The sequence below is a fragment of the Pelodiscus sinensis genome, chromosome 7, assembly GCF_049634645.1.
Source record: "Pelodiscus sinensis isolate JC-2024 chromosome 7, ASM4963464v1, whole genome shotgun sequence".
Lineage (NCBI taxonomy): Eukaryota > Metazoa > Chordata > Testudines > Trionychidae > Pelodiscus > Pelodiscus sinensis.
This window is the reverse complement of record NC_134717.1, coordinates 28,672,047-28,694,379: the sequence shown is the minus strand read 5'-3', so window position 1 is coordinate 28,694,379 and position 22,333 is coordinate 28,672,047. Positions and strand designations below refer to the sequence as shown.

Sequence of the window (22,333 nt, the reverse complement as noted above, 5' to 3'; positions counted from 1 at the left end):
TTAAATGGGCACCATGGACAGAAGCCCTCCAGAGTACACAGAGTCTAAATGAAGTCTGTAGTTCATTTTGTCTGAAAACTCCACAAACCTCCCAGTATCATATGCAGATTTTTAGAAAAGGAAAAATCCTTTAGAAGGGGAGGAAAAAAATATGTTTTGTAGGACTGCCACATGCTTTCCAATGGAAAGACTTACAAATAGAGTCTTTCATTAATATGTATGAAATAAAATCAGTAAGCCAGCTTTGTGTCATGGCAAACTGCATCAAGAACTTCCTTCTTTGAATTCTCTATACTAGGGAGTTACCATATCGTGCTTTGTTCTTGCAGAAATTCCCATGGCTGCATCTGTTATTCCATTAGAAGAGTAAAAAATAGCAGCCTGAGTGAGAAATGAGTGTCAAGTGACAGGCTATGGAAAGCTGAACTGTTATTATTAGAGCCGTGCAGTTTTGGTTTTCAGGGGCTTGTATAAACTTTTTATTTGCTTTCAATTAACATGAGTTTGCAGATCCTAAGTTTTGAACTAAAAGGAACTACAAACTTTAATAGCTCAAGTTAATTCAAAATTGGATGCAGGTTTATAAAACCAGGACTCAAGTTGACTTAAAAAGATATAAGCACTTAGCAAACCTATTTCAGCCCATGAGGTTAAGTTGCTTGTGTGCCATACATGATTCCTACTAATTTGTTATTATACTCAGCATATATGCATAGTATGTATTCATTATAAGTATTCATGGTTATCCATAGTATTAAGCTGCAATGCATGAAATCTACAGCCTATATCCTGGATGAATAGCTAAAGCATTAGTAGGATAAGTTAGCATAAGCAACTTTTGTCCTAAATAAAATGCCTACTCAACGGCTCCTCGACTTTGGGGAACCAAGTAGGGGAACTGAATTTAGAGCTGAGCCAGTTCATCCTGTGCCAGAACTGGTTGGTAACCACAGGACAGACAGCAGGGCAAAGAGGCTGCAGGAAAGACCAAAAATAATAGTTTCAGGAATGAAATAATCCTCATTAATGTGTACAGGTTGAACCTCTCTAGTCTGGCAACATCCATGGTCTGGTATAATTTTAGTTTGCCAGATGTCCACATGTCATGGGTGTGACCAAGTTTCCCACAGTTCCATAAAGTCTGTTTACAGCCACCAGTCCTGGCTCTCAGTATTCTGTGCTATTATTTAACTCTAATTTACACCTAAATGTCTTCTAAGAGCCCACTAGGCAGTGGAAGCGCTGGTAATGCTGCTAGACAATATTGATCTCTTGTAGTTCAGCAAATTCTCTGGTTCAGCACCAGTCAAGTCCCACGGGTACCAGACTAGAGAGGTTGGACCTGTAGTGATAAGCATCATAATGTACTAACCAATAGAATAAGAGTACCCAAAGTTTTCTTAGGGTGAGAAAATAAAATATGGGTATAGTAGATAGGGCCAGAATCAAGCAGTGTCAAGGCCCTATAAAATATCCATGCTTTTGAGCTAGAAGAAACCTGCATCCAATTTTTAAAGAACATGAGCTATTTATATTTTGGGTTCCTTTTAGCTCAAAACTTAGGCTCTGCAAACCCACATTCATTGAAAGCAAATAAAAAGTTTACACAAACCGCTGAGAACCAAAACTTGTCTGTACATCTAAAAAGCATGCTGTGAGCTTATCTACTACCATCTATCAGCTATTTGCTTAGCTTTATAGCATAGCTTATCCACTCAACACTCAACTTGCTTGGGCCTTCAATTTCATTCAGAGGGGAACCTGGTCCTGCATCTCTTAACATCAGGTCTTCAGGAAGGGGTGTGAATATGTTAGGCTAAGCAATTCTTTATCTTGATATCAGAGGGAGTCCTAGAATTATATTATGTTCTGATAACTTTATGCTTCATAATATTTGTTATTCTTTCATATATTTTAATAAAGATTTTAATGATTTGGTATTGTCCAGTGGCGAGCCATAACCCCTAGTCCATAAATTCAGGTCTATACTATGCTGAGTTTCAAAGCCTGGATCCTGACTAGGGATGTTAAATTTCGAGTAATTGACTAATTGAATAGTCGATGCAATTTTCATTGACTATTCGATTAGTCGATAGGGTACCTCTGCAAAAGCGCTGTGGGGAGCACGGGACCAGCAGGGAAGTCCCCAGCTGATCCCAATCTCCACGTGGCGATGTCACTTTGAAACACCATATGCATCCTGGTGATACCCCAGCTGGCCTCGGGGCTGCATGCGATGTTTCAAAGCGGCAATGCCGCATGTAGCCCAGGGTCTGGCCCGAGGCTCAACACGGCACAGCTGCTTTGAAGTACCCGCTTCTCATCCCTCCCCCCCCTTGCTGCCTCTTTCTGATAGAGACAGCAAGACAGGGGGGAAGCGATTAGTTGACTCAACTATCCAATAAGCATTTGCTTACCGGATAGTCGACTAGTCATTCACATCCCTAATCCTGACAGGTAACATTATCAAGAATTGAGGACACTCACCACTTTATAGGATCATGTCTCAAGTTTATTATGAAACAGGGCAACTTTTGTATGGTTTCAGTTGTTGTAATGAAAGTTTTGTACATTAAATCTGGAGCTGTGTTTCTTACTCTTTTCCACCTGCAACCCCCAACAAAGATAGCTTTGGTCCCTAATGGTCCCTATTTCTAGTCCACATTGCATTGCTGGTTGGTTTAATAAGCAGGTACCATTTGTAAAGGGTGCCAGGCAATATACACTAACATATTACAGAGTTAATTCATTAGATCTACCCACCAGTTGTACTGATTGCATAGAATTATATAACCTATTTAGGTAAACATTTGTGACTGCTAAGAAACTGCCAATGTGGAACACGTAGGCACTTTTTCTTTCTATTCTCATTGTGGGAAATTCACTATTTGCCCAAATAATGAACTCAAGCTACCAAGTGTAATATAAACTGATTATATGCTAACTAGAGATTATCTATTCTGAACAGGAATTGAAAGCAATGTATGACTGTGGCAAGGAGGTAATCAATGTGATTAAATACTTCCCTTTGGAACCTCCATTTGAACGTGAATTGGGAAGCTAAAGACAGCTGCCTTTATTCACTGAAGTACATATATAAAAAATGGAGAAGAAGCTGCAACATAATGTTCTGAGTTACTTATAGCCATAGAGAGATCTTTTCCATAATTTTCTCGCATCTGATTCATGGTGCTAAAGAACGAGTGATTTATGTTTTGAATGTTAGTCATCAAAGCTACTGTTATCTATATTATACCATTGTTAGGAAAAAGACTTCAAAATCCAGTGCATCATCTTCTTCATTTCCAAACTTCTTTTAAATATCTATAGGGGTTTTTTTTGGGGGGGGGAGGGAGGAGGAGAGAGAGTCAGCTGTAATGGACGGAAACAAGTCTTCTTTTGCTGATAAAAGATGACTTGGAGAACAAAGCCAGGATGGGGAATTTCAAGTTGCCTGAAATGCCAGAAAGAATGGAATCTGGAGAGTAAGAATATTTTGAAGTTCTTGCGATTACTCTAGGTCCCTACTGCTTGCAGATTATATAAATCCGATATTCACCAAGAGACTACCTGAAAAGATATCTGCTCAGTCTGAGGAATCTCCTGACACACTCTCCTAATTACTTATTTGCCTTGCCAGATGCCTAATCAAATCCTTACATTAGTGAGTACAATTAAGAAGCTGAATTTGTAATCTTATACATTTGTCTCCTCTGAAGAAGCAGAAGAGATTAATGGCAATTAAACAACAGCTGTAGGTATAAACATATCTTTATTGTATTTGGTGAAATGGCAGCTAAACAGAACCGATAGATGTGTGTTCTGAGAGCCCCCACTAGAAAAAAAAAAAGAACTTTTAACAGCCAGTCAAAAAAGTAACAGAAAAGTTACCTAGTCTACCTCTCTGCTGGAAGACAGTTAGCTACCCAATTGTAAGGACTAGTTTTGTATGTAGGTTTACTGCAGCATTCCTCTGCATGTTCTTGCTCTGCACTTAGGGTTTCCACTTACAGCAATATCTCTGCCTCCCCTCCTTTCTCATCACACCGTAGATCATAGTGAAATATTTTGTACTCATTATTCTCCCAAAACTTTCATTGAATTTAGTGGCTATTCAGGGTGAGGGACAAGTGCAGAATATGCAATAGAAAGCTGCAGTGCAGAGAAAATATTCACACTGAAGACTGGAGAATGGAATTTTGCCCTTGATTTTGATATGCTCCCTCTACCAAACATTATTTGCCTCAAAGAAACTTAAGTGACAGATTGGTGATAGCTTTAGCATTTGGATTTCTGTACTTGGATTCTATGCACGGGGAGTTGTGCTTGCTTTATTTAGCAGAAACTCTAATACTGCCCCTGTGGTATTTTTTCTTTCCTAGAGTCAGAATATATTGGCAGTAGCTCAGGTTCTTCAATTAGAACTGAGCCAAACTTGGGTGGATGAGGTTATGCCCTGTTCTTTTACTGCTTTCTTTTCATTTCTTGTTACCAAATGTTAGGCTGATGTGAACATTCGGATGATTGTTGGTTTTGATTTCCTCTCTGCTGCACGTCAAAAATTATGTCATTGATAGCATATTTATTCTAGTAATTAAACTCATATGGTTTCCCTTTTACTGCTTTCCCCCCTCTTTTTAAAGAAATCCTATAAAATTGTTTTTGAAGAAGAAAAAAAGAGAACACCGCACCATGTGCTGCTCCTATAATTTATAATAGTTTCTACAGTTAAACACTCGGGGGGAGAGAGGAAAGGGAGTCATGTGTGGCTGGGCTACTTTATGTTTTTATACTTGTGCTGATGTCTACTGTCTGGATGTATGACCCAATATTTCCAAATCTGTCACACTGCATCCACATGGAAAAAGCCAGTTCAAGGGAATGGAAAACTGTAGCTGATTATACATTATAGCCAAGGTTCCCCACTCTCATCTAATCCCCATCTAGACTGACTAACAGACCATTTCAGTACAGTGCGACTATTTCTCTACTTTTATTGAATTTACTAACAACATGTTAAATGAATTTACTCTTTGTAAAAGGTCCTGAGTTGTCATCTTTAGACACAGGAGAGCTCTATTTTGGCATAGGTGTGGTACACAAATTCCCACATCTGCCATCCAGCCAGCCTGAAGACCTTAGGGTATGTCTACACTACCACCCTAGTTCGAACTAGGGTGGTTAATGTAGGCAACCGGAGTTGCAAATGAAGCCCGGGATTTGAATTTCCCGGGCTTCATTTACATATTGCCGGGCGCCGCCATTTTTAAATGTCCGCTAGTTCGGACTCCGTGCCCACGGCTACACGCGGCACGAACTAGGTAGTTCGGATTAGGCTTCCTATTCCGAACTACCAGTACACCTCGTGGAACGAGGTAGTTCGGAATAGGAAGCCTAATCCGAACTACCTAGTTCGTGCCGCGTGTAGCCGTGGGCACGGAGTCTGAACTAGCGGACATTTAAAAATGGCGGCGCCCGGAAATATGCAAATGAAGCCCGGGAAATTCAAATCCCAGGCTTCATTTGCAACTCCGGTTGCCTACATTAACCACCCTAGTTCGAACTAGGGTGGTAGTGTAGACATACCCTTAGTGGCTGAGAGACTAGTTCAGTGTCCATACTCATGCATATCCAGTGCCACTGCCAAGAAGAGCTGCCGAGGGAGCTCATTGCTCAGCGCTTTCAGGATTTACAAGCCATTCATACAACTTCTACAGACCCTTCATGGACAACTAAACACCTGTTCAACTAATGTGTACAAAGGGAATGAAGACCCCGGTACAGCAAGGTATTTAAGCACATGCCTAATAAATTGGCTTCAGTGGGACTACTTATGTGCTTAAAATTAAGTATATGCTCAACTACTATAGTGAATTAGGCCTTTTATACTGCATTGTTATTCAGCTCTCTCAGTCCCACCTGTCTAACTTAGGGTTTTATACGCTCCATGACTATGATGGGTGTCTTCCTGTAAAACTAATAATAACAATAATTAAAAAGCAAAGTCTCTAGTGGACTTCATGGAGTCACTAGCACTTCTCTGTTGCTGGGGTCAAAACTCTGTTTATGGTAGGGTTTTTTGGGGGTAGGGACTTAGGAACAGAAAGGGGTGCTATTGCTGTGAATGTCATTTTCATGTTGGCAAGACTCTGGATTTACCTGATTCCCTCTGATTCTATAACTGGATCCCCTTGCCTGAGACACAATGAAATTGTACTTTACAAAAGGCAGAGAAGAATGCTCCCAAAAGGGGGAAGATTAGAAAATATTTTTAAATGGCAGCACTGAAATTTCAGCAAGCACTGAAATAACTGAGGCCCATCAGCATATCCACTTTAGCTGGGACATAAATATTTGCTCCAGGTGAAAAAAGAATGTATGTTCTTGACTCAAAAGCAAATTTTCCTCCCCACCATGTACTATTTTAAAAAAGGAAAAAGAACTGTTGAAGTTGTTTCAAAGTTGTAGACATACAGGCTCACAAATAGGGATTGAGTTAAATTTGGGGACTAAATCAAGTCATTAGAACCTGAGATACAGCGATTTTAGTCCTGGTTTAAATGCAAAATTTAAAGAACAGATTCTGAGGGCACCTTATTGCCTCCAAAATACCTACATGTGCGTACATACAAAATAAAATATATTCAGGATAGAGTCAACTCCTGAAGTTCTTATTTCTTTTAAACTCAGACAAGCTTCCAAAGATTCCTATGGAAGAAATAAAGTTTGTCTGAATACAACCCAAGTAAAGACCTCAGCATTAGGCCTATTCAACATACATAAAATACGTAAGGGACAAGGGTACTCAAGAATTTGTATTTTCTTAAAATTTTGCAAGGAAAGCATGACTCGTGGGAGTAATGCTGTTGTCCCAGTTAAATAAGGTAACCATAGTTTCTGAACCAAAAATGGGGACTCTATACCCACACCCTCTGATCCCATTAGCCATGACCGTGGCCCCATAAGACATGCCCCCTGATCCCTTAGGCCCCGCCCACCTGCCACAGAAAGTCCCACCCCTGGAGGTAGTACTTCTGGGGTCAAGACGGACACAGGATCTGAAGTAAAAGTTGTTGTGTGACCCCTCTAAGAACTCTTCCCACCATCCTCTACTGGATGCAACTTTACTGCAATTGCATTAAACCAACTTGCATTGTATTAACTTGGGGGGAAGAGGCCTCTCTCTATTTCAGTGGTTCTCAAGCTTTTTGGCCTGTGAACCACCTGGCTTAATGTAAACCTTTCCACAGACCACCAGCTGCTAGTGGAAACTCACTGTTAATTACATAATTACGCCTGAGCCATTTTACTAGTGCTACAGCAAGGGAGAACGGTTTAATTTAAATTTTTAAACAGATTAAGCATTTTAACTTTCTCATCTTAGTTTATCAAACTTCATTTTAAATAAAATAAAATATTAATTTATGTCCAACACAAAAGATGTCAATGTTTTCTTTATTTATGGCAGGGGAGCAGAACCTTTTTTGGGGGTCTGGGGCCATTGACCTACAGAAAAATCAGTTAGGGAGCACACAAGTGATAATCAAAAAAACTCCTCTGAAAACCCCCAATTGAGACATCTCAGTCCTCTGGCACTCCAGCCCCATGAGGCAAAGGAAAGGGACAGGAAGGATTGCAGTTCAGGACTTCCCATAAGCCAGATTTATTTTTCTGGGGTTCTGGACTTAGTGGATTTTATAGATCCTCTTACAATCTGGGGTGGGGAAAAAATGAGGGTTTCAGTGTGCAGGACAGAGCTGCCAGTGTGTGGGATAGGGACGGGGTGCAGGTACTTGGATCTGAATGGGAGGTGGGGTGCAGAAGGGGGAGAGGTTGCGAGATCTAGGTGGGAGGTAGCATGCAGGAGCAGGCGGGGTCTAAGGTATCTCGGCAGGAGGGAGGTGCAGGAGCAAGCTGGGAGTGTAGGGTCTTGGTAAGGGAGAGGTGTGAGTGAGGGGGATTGGTGTGCAGAGGTCTGGGCATGAGGGGAGACGCTTACCTGGCTTTTCACCCCCTTGTAGAGGGGAAAGCCTCTGGACAGGGCGCTGCCGTGGGGTGGGAAGGCGGAGGGAGCTCGGCCTCTCCCCCTCACAGTGTGGATCCTGGCACAGCCATGACGCTGCAGCACCAGCTCCCTGCTTGGAAGGTGCGGGGGCAGAGTGAGTGAGTGAGTGAAGAAAATCCCGACCTTCCCCACTAGACCAATCTCGCTGCCATTCCCCAAGTGGGGTGAGAAGGAGAAGGGAGCTCATCATTGCTCCCCCCCACACACAGTGGGGATTCCGGCGCAGCCACAAGGCTGCATCACCAGCTCCCTGCTCAGAAGGTGTGGTTTGGGGGGGAGGAGGAGGGTGAAGAAACCCCGAATTTCCCCACCACACCAGGCTCATTGCCACTTCCCCAGTGGGGTGGGGAGGGTGGAAGGAGAGAGAGTGGCAGTGCACGGAGCACTCTGCCAAGCCTGAGCACTCCCCATCCCACATTGCCCCAGACAGGCTCCATGCAGCTCCTGCTGGGGCTGACACAGCAGCTCCAAGGCGCGGAAGTCTGGGAGCAGCTCTGCCAGGTTTGGTCTTGGACCTGCCTGGCCCCCTCGGCAGTGGCGGCAGGGGCTGCTGTACCAACAAGCAGCCTGGAGGAGGAGGAGGCAGGCGTGGGGCTCCATGCGCCAGAGGTAGTCCCACAGGAGGAGGGAGGGGGCCGCATAACACGCGGTGGTGAGGCAGTAGGTGGCAGAGTGGCCAGAAACTGCGGCAAAGCTGCCCACCGGCAAAGCTCCAATGGAGCTGCCTACATGCCAACCCACTCTGCAGGGCGGGGAGGAGGAGGAGGCTGTTGCTGCTGCGCCATGCTAGGGGGAAATGGCAGTGCACAGAGCCATTTCTCAGAGCTTCTTTCCCACAGGCCGGTGTCCCCATCAAGTAGTGAAATGTCCAGCGTGGCTTTCAGGGACATTAACTACTTGATGGGGACACCGGGACTCATTATTTAAAATTGGGACAGTCCCAGAAAATCTGGGACATAGGGTCGGCATACAGTTAAGTGACAATAAGATCCCTGAAGCACCTCTGTCTACCATGTGTTTCAGTTAAACCATGTATATTTCTTATTCTGCCCCCCCTTTTTGTGTTTTTTTGTCCCCAGCTTTGCTACGCTATTTTCTCTTTAAAATATACTAGTTATGGAAACAATTATGAAACCAATTATGGAATTATGCAGAATTTGACAAAGTAACTTCAAAAGTAATGGATAAGCTTGGTCAGATGAGACAGGGACAAACAAATGGATAGAAAGACAAGGACAACTATGAGGGATTTACAGTAGCAATAAATTGGGCCTATACTGGTGGGGCTGTATTGCAATAAATGAGGGCAGAATTTGGCCCTACACCTACTTCACAAAGGCTGTGTCTAGACTGCAAAGAAAAGTCAGAAAAAGATATGTAAATTTTGAACCACAATTTGCGTATCTTTTTCCACTTTTCTTTTGGAAGAGGCCTGTCAAATTTACACTGGGCCAAATTTTGGAAAAACCTCCTCTTTCGACATATCCCTTCTTCCTCATACAATCAGGATTACAGGAATGGCAAAAGAATGTGTCCGTTTTTTCAGAAATTTTCCCAAAAAAAGCGGATGCGTTCCTTGGATGCAGCATAGCTTTTCCCATCCTGAAAAAGCTCTGCAGTGTAGATATAGCCAAAGCTGGTTTGGTTTTTATTTCATATGTACTGTATTTTAACATAACTACAGCTCAATCATTTAGGACCACCCAGGATCCTTAAGGATATGTCTACACTGCAATAAAAGACCTGTACCATTGCTTCAGCTGGCCCACGTCAGCTGACTTGGGTTCACAGGACTTAGGCTACATCTCAGGCTCACAGTCTGGGGGCTTCAACCCGAGCTCCAATGACCTATACAAGTTAAACATGGTTAGTCATATGTCAGGCTCCTGGAAAGGGTGTAACACAAGATGCCTTCCATGTTACAGAAATAATAATAAAATGGTTGTAAAGAAATTGACATAAGTCAGGTGCTCCTTGTTTGCCCACCAAAAAATCTGTTTAAGAAAAAAAGCAATTTTTCTACTTAAAATTCAAGCTTTGAAAGTTAGTTTAGTTCCCTAAATGCAACTTTCCTGTAAAAAAGGCACATTGGTTAGAAAATGGTCCTGTACACAGTGTGCTTCGTTTAGCCTGAAGCATTTGTAATACAGCAACTGGACGGGGGCTTTGAGATCCTACTTGGTTATAGTCCTGCAGTGTTTTCAAATGCAATTGAAATAAGCTTTTATTATTTATCATTATGTGGCCAGATCATGAGTCCTCAATCAGATAATACTCTCTGAAAGTCTGAGTACAAGTCAGTCAGAATTTGAGCCAATGTTGTTATTAGTATTAGTAATATTAACTTATACAATACTATAAACAACATTATGGCTTTGTGGTTTATGTATAAATCTTATAAACCTGTTCACATGAAGACAACTAGTTGTTTCAAAATACAATTTTCAAATTTATTTTTTCTTTTTACAGCCCACTCTACATAACTAAACTACGCTTTGAACTATGAATTATAATGTGATAACTGCAGATTTTTGGAGCTTGGAACCACTAAGTTTGGCACAGTGCCTCACCAAAGACATGTGGTTATCATATTATAAAACATGGGCAGCAGCATTTAATACTCTGCAACCATGTACTATACAACTCTCCTGGGAGTAATCTTACACCTGTGACTTACGAGATTTTCCGGCTTGAAGCCTCACCAGCAGAGTGTAACCTGAAGCCGCTCCAGAGACAGTTGGGTGAAAAGCAGCTCTGGCGGCGTTTGAACTGAAGTTGCTCAGGCAGAGAAACCGATCTGATGGCATTTTGAAAGTTGAATGAAAATGGATGAGGAAAAGGTAAGGATGGAAGGATAAAAGGAGGAGGTTTGGAAAAAGGAGGAGAAGAGAAAAGAAGGATGCACAGGAGAAGATGGTGATATGTAAAGAAGAGGAAGAGTAAAGAGGGAATATGTGAAAGGAAAAAAGGATGGAAGGAAACGAAAGGAAGAGAAAAAATGTAAGCAACAAGTAATGCACTCCTGAATTATGCATTCCTGGTATATTGGTCTCACACACCTCCCAGTGACAAAGAACAGAACTAGAATCCACCTAAAACAAAATTCTTAAACCATAAATACCAGACTCTGAATCCATCTGCAATCCACAAGTAGCATAAAGGAGTGTGTCCTATTGGCCTTCTCAGATGTACCAGACACCATAACAATACTATTTAGAAGAGATTAATTTGACCTCCTCTAATAAGTCAGTGTATCAAAGGGGAAAAAAAAAGATTTCTCCTAAGCCACATTCTCAGGAAAACCCTGTCCCCTTGATTTCACTCCATTTTACAATTTTGTGTCCAGCTCCAAGTCTCTATTTTTTTTCCTTTTAGCCTTCTGAAATCCTTGAATTAAATCTTCTAGGCTTCAGATCCATTCCAACTACTGCTGTAGTTGAAATGCATCCATTTATCCACTCATATGGGACTCAGAAAGCCTAAGGTAACAGCACTTGGCAAATCAAATCTGAATTTCAAGTGGAAGATCTAGAATAAATTACTAACCATGGGGTGGTTCCAAGTTTCTTTATCCACACAATAGCTGATATTAACCAGAAATATCCTAACAGGGCCAAAAAACTGAAAACCACATACCATTAAATTCCATCTGCCATACAGAACTGCCAACACAGCGGACTACACTGGTACTCTAAAGCTGTTGTTCATTATGCTGAGTAACATGAAAAAGTATCCATGTAGCACCATACATAAAATAGTCACTGACTAGGTTTTCTTCAGCTGATATCCTGTCCGATATCACAAACTACGTAGGGTCAATATGTGTTCAGTTTGTGGGTGGGAGTCCACAAAGCCAAATTCAGGGTGCTGCCACATATCAGGGAGGTTGTGGAATCCCCATCTCTGGAGATATTTAAGAGTAGGTTAGATAAATGTCTATCAGGGATGGTCTAGACAGTATTTGGTCCTGCCATGGGGGCAGGGGACTGGACTTGATGACCTCTCGAGGTCCCTTCCAGTCCTAGTATTCTATGATTCTATGATATGAGGGCGGTATTGCAACAGGCAATGGTCTTCCCTGCTTTGATTCAGTGTTCCTGCATGATGCTAAGGGGGTAATGTGGTGTTGGAAGTATTGCATTTTGAAGGAGATGTTAGTTGTGAAGGCCTGATCAAGTGCAGTTATTAAAGACCCCGTGGCACTGTCTGCAAGAGAAGAGATGCTCCCAGTGTGCTAGTTACATTCTAATTTGAATAATTACATTATTCAGTTCCTGTTATTGAAAATGGACACTATGTTCCTTTCTTAATTCTCTTAACTCTTGCATGGAGCTGCTGCGTGCTTTAAGTTACTGTTTCATTCCACCTGAAAGTTGGTTACATTTCAGTGCAAACTGTTTTGTTTCCTACATTTGTCACATCTACACAGGGCTTTGGGGTGAATGGTTTTAGAGAAAAGCAAATTATTATTACATCTTTAAAACCAAGGTGATCCTCCTCACTCATGGACCCGCATTTCTAAGGTAGTCCTACTCCCTGATTAAATGGCCATACCGTAGAGTAGAATGCCGGCCAGAGCGGGAAATGCTATTGCCAACTGGGGAGGGTAGGTTACTTCCTCTATGCAGATCTTCAATGGAACGGCTCCAAGGTTTAGACTTATCCATTGAATTTTCCACGTTGTTCTCCAGGCTTTCAAAGTCAAATCTGAAAGGAAATAGAAATTCCAATGTAGGCTTACAGAAAATATGTCCACAGCCTTTTTCCTTCCTGTTTAACATCTGCGGTTTACTAAGTCCCTACAGACTACAAGGAAATAATGCAAAACAATTTCCCTTCCGCTGGAACACAGTGCTAGATTCAAGTACATTTTGCAGCAAATTTGGACCTTGACAAAAGGAGAAATGAGTATCACGGGGACATAATTTAAAAAGAATCAACCAGCCATGAATTAATCTGAGATGAACACCACAGCCTTGAAGAGTGGAGGAGGAATCTCAACACTGTCTTAATTTTATTTTGATAAATCAATGCATTGTGGTTCTATTAATTTAGTTTCATCCATCAATATATGACTGAGTATTAATACTGGCTTGTTGGCCAAGGCTAATCTTGAACTATACATAATACATTACCAAATATAGATTTTCTTTGATTTTTTTTTTGACTCCTCACCCAAATCACTGACATTTACAGAAAGAGCTGGTGTTCTGAGGCTATTACTTAAGATTACCGTGTGAGTGAGCGAGAGAGAGAAAAAAACCACTCTGGCAAGTTAACTACTTCCACTTTTACAAATTTAGGAACAAAATCTTTAAAACAAGCTATGTGCAGTTTTTCCAGTGTTAGTAATGTTTTTAAACATATAATTTTCCTTCATTAAAAGCCTCGTTTTATTTCGAAGGTAATATATATCTGTGTGTATCCAAACTAAAAATAAAACTCTGGTTCCACTTAGCTAGAGTTTGCACATACAGTGAAGGGTACAGCCCTATCTTTTCTTAACACATTCTTTTCATACAAGAAAGGATAAGTACAATTTAATGAGGGTTGGCATAATTCAATTTTTATTTTACTTTAAATTTTGAGAGATATCCATTTTAAGGATTTTTTCCCCTATTTTGAGTGATTTAATATTTTCATAGTTGCACAAAATTATTAGGCATCTTAAAACAATATTTTGTCTATTTAAATTTTCACCCTTGCAGGAAAATGGGAAGGTCACACAACAGTGAAGGGAGCTCTCCAGCCAGGTGTCAGAGGCTCGCACAGATTGCAAGCACTTTCCCCTCACTCCCTTAGCGTCCAGGGAATGGGATGAAAAGCTAGCTGTGTCCTGGAGCACACGGCTGCTGCCCCCACCCACCCTCCCGAAATGGTGCCCTTGTTTATGATACTAGACATTGATATTCAAAAACTTAAAGCTTTATAACTGTTAATGCACAAATTCACATCACATGACAAAGACACAAAGAAAATATTCTTTAATCAAACTCTAGTAAGTTCTCAAGCAGCAATTTTCTTAGTTTGTCTATCTGTAAATTTAGGTTCTTACTGATGGATTTTGTTGTTGATGTGTGTACATACAATGCAATCTAATCCTTCCAAGCCTAAATACGATAAAGGAAAACTCTGAGGTATGTGAGAACATATCCTCTGTTGTTTAAATTATCTCTGCTTCAGGTAATAAAGACACTATAATTTACATTGGTCCATAATGATTTTACTTTGCGTTGTTTTTAATATAGCCACAATGCCTTTTTTACTCCTACTTTTGCCATTGACTTCCTAAGTGGTCTTTTAATTGATATTCTCTTTTTTGATAGCTACCTATCCATAAAAGTAATCTGACTGACTATTCCCATCCAGCTTTACCAGAATGCTGTGAGAATTAGTTAATGTGAGCATTTTGCTTTGAATTTCATGGATATGGCTGAAAAAAATGCTCTGGGTGTACTTAGTTCAATCTTGCCTGTATAAAGGTATTGTTTAACATTTAAGAATGTAATATCCATTACATGATCTTATGGTATTTGAGGAAAGGAACACAAACAATAGGATCTAAAACAGGGGTGGGGAATCTAAGGCTGGGGGCTGGATCTGCCCCTGGCTTGCCTAGAACCAGCCCTTGAGGCTTGGAGCTCCGCTCCAGCACTGGGGAGCCGCACTGGCGCTCCAGCCCTATGCCCCTCTCAGCTCCCCATACAGGGCTGGAGCACCAGCACCGACTCCCCACTGCTGAGGGGAGGGGAGGAGGAGCCACGAGCCTTGCAGGTCGGAGTCAGACACGCCAAAGTCAGATCTGACCCACGGGTTCTGCCTGATGGGTGGAGGAAACGGTTCCACCGCTGCCACCCCCTCTTCTCCCATCTGCCCCAGTAAAGCACTGCCTGGAGGCTTTTCCCCCACAAAATCTACTAGCCTGGGACCCACTAGGCTCTGGTGTGTGAAGGGAATGTGAGGAGTGTCTTTCTGCTTTTCAGTTGGGGGCCATGTCATTGAGGTGTTTTGCGGCCCCCGAACGATTTTTCTGCAGGTCAGTGGCTCCCGACTCAAAAAAGGTTCCCCACCCCAGATCCAAAAGAAGCTTCTGGGAAGGAAAGCTAAAGAATGGCCATTTTTAAGGTTAATATTTGGATGTAATGCTAAATGTATTCATTTTTATTGCACTTTGTCCCGCTTAAAAGGGGATCAAGTTAAAACAGATGCAATTAGTCTTCAAAGAAATTGGCTCAGACCAGTGTTGGATTAGCCACTGAGTCAATGGGGCCTGTGCCCAGGAACCCCTGCCAATTGGGGGGTGCCCCCATATCCCGACCCACTCCAATCACCCAGCACTTATGCCAGGGAGCAGAGTCAGGGCACAGGGGTTTGGCCTTACTTTTCCACTCAGCACTCCAGCCAGGCAGCGCAGAAGCCCCCAAACTCTGACCCCACTTTCCCAGCAGGAGTGTAGGAGGGTGCAGAGTAGGGGGGGCTGCAGATGCAAGGGGTGGGGAGGGGCCCCATTTGCTCTGGCCCAGGGCCCCACAATCCCCTAATCTGCCTCTGACAGCATAAATATATAAGCAAGGTCTTTTGTTTTCCTTCTCTCTGCAATATGCTCTGACTTAACATTTGGCAGCTAATTTTGCCATTTGCTCTGGTTCTACGGAACTGCCAATTTTGTGCCAAGCTATTGCAATGGAAACCGCTTGACTGGAACAGAGCAGCATCTGACTAGATATTACTGTCTCTGCCACTCTATCTATATTGTACTATGTTGTTTTGTTCTGCAAACCTTGATGAACATAAGCTATATTTTACTTACGTGACTGCATACTGTGCAAATGACAAATATTCCACCAGAACATCCAAGCCTTTGTTTTCTTCATTCAAAAACTCCCTGACCCATCTGTTAGAAAAATCATTAGAAATCAGTGCATTTGACTGTTCAGTGCTGGGGCATGTGTTACAAAATACTTTCTTCAGTCAATCTACTAAAACATCCATTGTGTGAAAGGAAAAACATTAAGCAAAAAGCTTTTCATTTCTCACTCAAGAAGTGAGGGTTCAAAAACACACCTTTATGTATGGAAACAAACACCTCTGCAGCATCACAAATGAGAAGACATTTTCTACCATTAATATCTATACCATGCACATTTTCTGCTCTGGAAACTTGACAGAGACATATTTCTTTTCTTTTTAATAAAGAAACCTGGTTCTGGTAAGTGCTGCCCATTTCCTTCATAATTAAAATTCCTGTTGAAAGGCCCAGTATAATATGGAGTGATTAGTAGACACATAGCATGACAACACTACCAATGTAGCTGAGATTTCCTTCCAAATCCACATTCATCTCCTTTCTGGCACAGCAAGCTGCACAAACCACAGAACAGCCAATACTAGAGCCACTTTTATGGACTACTTGAAATGCAACAGTCATACAATTGGCTTCATTTTTTCCATGTACAGTACTGGCATTTAGCAATCTTTCAAGAAGTGATCAGCAACAAAAAAGTAACAACATCAAAGCTACAACATGATGTACTTCCTAATTCTTTTAAAAATAAGCTTGCCTTCTCATACTAATAGGATCATATTTTTAAAAAGGCTTTCATCTATTAATATGTTGCAAAATTCTACACATTTTATTTGTCAAAATAATCACACGAATTTATTTTGGTAATTTATTTAAAATCCCTGTAGCAAGACACACACCTAAAAATGCCTCCTCCCCCCCCCCTCCCAGAGTACCAGAGTTAAAGAAACCTCTATGACTGACAACCCAGTTCCTGTTTTTCTGCCCCTTTGTCCCAGAGCCCAACAATGGGAACAAACACCTCCTCCCACCAGATTCCAGCTGCACCCACCCAGCCCAAATATCCAGAAGTTCTCTCCCACAAGTTTTCTTGTATATGTGTAATACCCCAAGAGACTTTGGGACAGTGTCAGGGTTTGTCTTTACTGCACTATAACTTTCTCACTCACAGGCATGAAAAAACATCGTCCTGAGCACAACACATTACAGTGATGAAAAGTGCCAGTGTAAACAGGCTCCCAGTGCTTGGAGTCGCACTCTCAGCACTGTTAGGGTACATCTAGACAGAGGTGCTATTTTGGGATACATCCAGTATCCCAAAATAGTGTTTTCCGCGTCTTAACAGCATGCCTATTATTTTGAAATGGAATCAAAATAACGGGCTTGCTGTTCTGACATTCCGGTAAACCTCGTTCCACGAGGATTAAGGGATTTTTTAGAATAGCGATCTATTTTGAAATAAGCTCAAAATAAACTACACAATTTGCCTTGCTCAAATTGAGGAGTTTATTTCAAGCTAGCGCTGCTGTGTAGATGCACCCTTAGCTACTCCTGTGGTAGAAGTGGTTTACCTACAATGTTGGGACAGCTCTCTTCCAGTGCTGGTACTACAACCTGCCTAAAGGATTCGGAACAGTCTTTAAGAAAATTTAGAGCACTCCATTCAACTGAGAGAGGTGCCAGGCCACATTCCCACTGAAATTCATTATAAAGGTAAGGCCACTTCTCTCAGCTCCTATCCCAAGATGTTTATAATTCATAACTTCACAAAGATCTTGCAAAAAAGTATTTTATTCAGACAGAAAATAGACTGGATACACTTTTTCCACCACAGAGGCAGGGCCTCATACATCTACCAAAACTCCAAAGGGTTGTCTCTCCTAAACATGCTGATGTCTGGATTCGATTCTATGGACAAACAAATGGAAATCACTCCTTCCCATTCTCAAATCTCAAAACCTAGTGACCCCAAAAAGACCTCTGCCCAAACAGCTTAAAATCTTGCACAGGATTAAGAGAGGACTTACTTAAAAATAATCAGATAGTGGGGGAGAGGGGAATCTGTCTTCTTTAGAAGTATTTTCTTCTTCAGAACCCCTTTATCAGGTAAAATCAGCTCTGGGTGGATTTCTTTACACTGTGTGGCAATGGCCACACATCACCACTTTGATGTTGCCAAAGAATTGTACCCATTTCAATCATAGTCAGTACCCATGAACTTTAATGGGAGTAGATAGGCTAATTCTGATGCAAGTCTCCAAAACCTCAAGAGTGAGCTGATGTGCTGAAAACTTCCACTAAAAATTCCAAAAAAAACTGTCCACAACATTTTGTAGCTTGTACTTAAGCAGCTAATAAACTTCTACGATTGCTTAGAGAGTGCATTGGTTTACTCTGGCAGATTCATCTTGAAATTTTGTAACCCTGCCAACACTGAATTAGAGATGACTGCCTCACTTCATATGTGATGGTCAATTTCACTTCATGTCTGTAATGTTTCAGAAAGCCTTCTGACATTTTGTGCAAATCCCAGGCATGCTGTGTCCTACTGTATTTCATCACTGCTGGTTGCCAACTGCACCGTTTTGGCTCTTAAAATGTGGAATCTTGATTTTAATCCACCATAATCTGAGACTGTTGTTTGCGCCCATATTTAGTCCCTGGGATTTAGCTTCACCCAACAATATGCCATGGAACAGACAAACAGCTCACGTGCAGCTAAACCAACAATTATTCCAGGCCCATGTAAGGAAAGTGGCCCATTAGAAAAAGACAGCACAGGCTGTGCTCACATTGTTTACTGAGATTACTGCCACCACTTCAAAATAGAGGTTCCTCAGACAGATTAGTACCAGCTCTTTGTCACATCAGCCTCTTTAATCTTTAGTGAGCAAATGCCTCAATTTTTTAAAAAAATATCGAGTGATTTGCCACTGTCCAGGTCTCATCTGGCACTCCCTGACAATGCTATAGATGCAGAAATGCTCTTGTCCATGCAGAGAGTTTAATCTCTATTTTACCCAGTCTGCCTCATCTCCTTGATAACATACAGTGGTTAAGTATGAAGTGACATCATTGTGACACGGATTTACAGAAATAATTTGTGGGGTGCAACTATCTTTCAGGGACATAAGCTTTATCAAATCCAGAGTCAAAAATCAGTTATTTTCTATGACTTCCATAGCAAAGAAACTGGCAGAGTTTTCTGATGAAAGAAACCCAATGTGATTAAGAAAACAGCCGTTCCTTTGCATCAGCCAAGCTGATAACAACTACTCCTTTCCCTGTTTCATCAAGATATAATTGTCAAGTGCAGGCATCTACATAAGGAGCCTATTTTAGGTGTACACATAGTTGAACCATTTAACAAAGTTGTAAAGAAATCTTATTTTGGCCTGACATGCCAATGCTGAATAATCCCTCTACTCCACCAGTTTCTGAGTCTGGTTCTGTGTACAGGTTGGCAAAGTTGATCTAAATAAGCATTTGAAATGGCACATGGAATAAATAAAGCTAATTCTCCAAATTAAATTTCTTACTAATATTTGAGGAACGATTTGTGTTTAAGAAAGTAAAAACAAATGTTAGTATCAGCTAGCAGTAAGGCATCATGCAAACATGGCATGCAGAAGTTTTCAAAACAGCAACTCATTGCTCCCCTGCAAAACTATTACTATTCCAGCCCTGGTTTCCTGAGCCGGAAGTAAGGTGGAGGTAAGGAGCTAACAGTTGATGAAAGTGCAGACCCTGTCAATCTCATTTCTCTTCTGACCTACCCTAGGGCCTGATATGACTCTTACAGAAGTCAATGGCAGTCTTTCCACTGACTTCAAAGGCAATTGGATCGGGCCCCCAGAGAGCAATTTACAAGTGAGCCTTCAGGGATGACCAGCTAACATATTTATGTATTGCTCAACCCCAGCATTCTAATCTATAGTGACTGATACACTAAGCCATCTCATTCCTTAAAGAGCATGGAGACACTTGCCCAAAGCTAGGAGTCAGTGGATATAAAGACCCAAGTCATGGGATTGTTAAAAGCTCTTACCCAATATGATTTGTTCTTAATGAAATTTCCAGTTCTCGTAGTACTTGCGTAGATTCTTGGACTCGTCTTCTGAATTTCTGTAATTCAGTTGGGGGAAAAAATACTTGAGAAACGTATTTGGACTCACATGATGTTATTCAAAAATGCCAAAACCCCATAGGAGAATGTGTTAAATATTAAAATATATTGAGAACATTTCCAGATCCTGAGAAATGAGAGACTATTAACCAGACCAATAACTAAAAGACACTCACTAAAAAAAACCACTCAGAAAAATATCTCCTGCTTCCAACTACAATTCTGTAGTTTCCTCATTTGAAAGTGTAGAAAGGAAAAGAAGAAATAAAATTCTGTGAAGTGATATATACACTTCTTTGCAATACAATTTCTAGTTTAGCACCAAATATTTTACAGGTAGTTCCAACATAGGGACTCGATATTCAGCAACAACCAATAATTTTGGACCTGCAATCTTGTCTCCACAATACAAGAGTTGTTGGCATTTACGTCTAACGACCTGATTTGCAGGTGCAAACAAATAACCAGATATCCCAGTACTACCATCTTTATGCTGTGATTATTTGTGGGCACAAAATTAGAGGCTGGAATGAAGCCCAGATCAAATGCAAATATCAGTAAAGTGTTGGGTTACAATATAATACAGCAGAACCCTCTAATAATCATATTTTATTGTGACTATCTCCAATGAATGACATTCCATCAGCAGCAGCAAGAGTGGGAATGCAGGCAATCCCAGGAATTTTCAGAGTTCAAGCTGATTCTATCCTTATCTTGACTGGTCCAGCAATGTGAATAAAGAGCACTTTGAATTGCATAACTCTGTTAGGGTATGTCTACACTACAAAGTTAGTTCGAACTAACGGACGTTAGTTCGAACTAACTTTAATAGGTGCTACACTAGCGCTCCGCTAGTTCGAATTTGAATCGAACTAGCGGAGCGCTTAGTTCGAACTAGGTAAACCTCATTTTACGAGGACTAACACCTAGTTCGAACTAGCTAGTTCGAACTAAGGGCTGTGTAGCCCTTTAGTTCGAACTAGTGGGAGGCTAGCCCTCCCCAGGTTTCTCTGGTGGCCACTCTGGCCAACACCAGGGAAATTCTATGCCCCCCTCCCGGCCCCGGAACCCTTAAAGGGGCACGGGCTGGCTACGGTGCCCGTGCCAGGTGCAAGCCTGCCAGCACCCAGCTAGCAGACCCTGCACCTGGCACGGCACAGAGCCACCCACCCGATGCCCCCCAGCCCACCCCCTCTTGCTGGGACCAGGCTGGCGGCTCCCGGGAGCTTGCCCTGGACCGCAAGAGGCGGGCACCTTCCTGGGCTAGTGCGGACATCGTGGACCTCGTCCACGATCTCCGCACTAGGCACAGGAAAGTGGCCATCTAGGGCAGGAGAGCTGCCAGCCTGGCCACCCAGGACCAGGTGTGCATGAAAATCAAGGGGGTCCACTGAGACCCCCGACACTGAGCCCTGAGCTTACAATGGCCGTCCTGGGTCAGACCAAAGGTCCATCTAGCCCAGTAGCCTGTCTGCCGACAGCGGCCAACCCTAGGGACCCTGGAGAGGATGGACCGAAGACAGTGACCAAGCCATTTGTCTCGTGCCATCCCTCTCCAGCCTTCCACAAACTTTGGGCAGGGACACCACTCCTACCCTCTGGCTAATAGGACTCCATGGACCCAACCTCCATCACTTTATCTCACTTCCCTTTAAACTCTGTTCTAGTTCTAGCCTTCACAGCCTCCTGCAGCAAGGAGTTCCACAGGTTAACTATTTGCTTTGTCAACAACAACAACAACAACTTTCTCTTACTAGTTTCAAGCCTGCTACCCATTCCTTTCCTTTGGTGTCCTCTAGTCCTTCTTTATGGGAACTCAGGAAGAACTTTTCTGAATGCACCCTCTCCACCCAACCCCTGCTTTTAGAGACCTCTATCCTGTCCCCCCTCCGTCTCCTCTTTTTCAAGCTGAACAGTCCCAGTCTCTGTAGCCTTTCTTCATCTGGGACCTGTTCCCAACCCCTGATCATGTTAGTTGCCCTCCCCTCTCCCAGCCTTTCTCTTCCCCTCTCCCACCTCCTTTTCCCAGTCTCCCCCAGTTTTTTTCAATAAAGACAGAGTCAATGTTGGAAGAAACATTATCTTTATTTTGTACATCAATAAGAAGGGGGGCTAGGGAAGGGTAAGTGGAAGGAGGTGAGGGAGGAATGGGGTACGAGCCCCCGATGGGGAGGACTGGGCTGGCTCTGCGGGCTTCTGGGGGTGGAAGCTCTCCTGCAGCCCCCCAATTACTCCCTCTCCCCAGATGGCAGCCTGCGGCAAGTGCAGCCGGGCTGATGGCCGAGTGGTGTGATGTGCCCAGTGTGGGCACTCAGGGCACTCCAAGCCAGAACTTCTT

General features: G+C 42.3%; 1 protein-coding gene across 5 annotated transcripts in view; it reads right to left on the bottom strand.

The window, feature by feature from the left end:
• Window positions 1-22,333, bottom strand: part of FMNL2 (formin like 2) — a 286,160-nt gene that overhangs the window by 84,491 nt on the left and 179,336 nt on the right. For all 5 annotated transcript variants that reach the window (XM_006125649.4, XM_006125650.4, XM_006125648.4 and 2 more), the window contains exons 4-6: window positions 19,918-19,994; window positions 15,876-15,959; window positions 12,620-12,772 (exon numbers count right to left, since the gene is read on the bottom strand). In XM_006125649.4, the coding sequence (XP_006125711.1) occupies window positions 12,620-12,772; window positions 15,876-15,959; window positions 19,918-19,994 (314 nt within the window). The remainder of the gene's footprint in view (window positions 1-12,619; window positions 12,773-15,875; window positions 15,960-19,917; window positions 19,995-22,333) is intronic.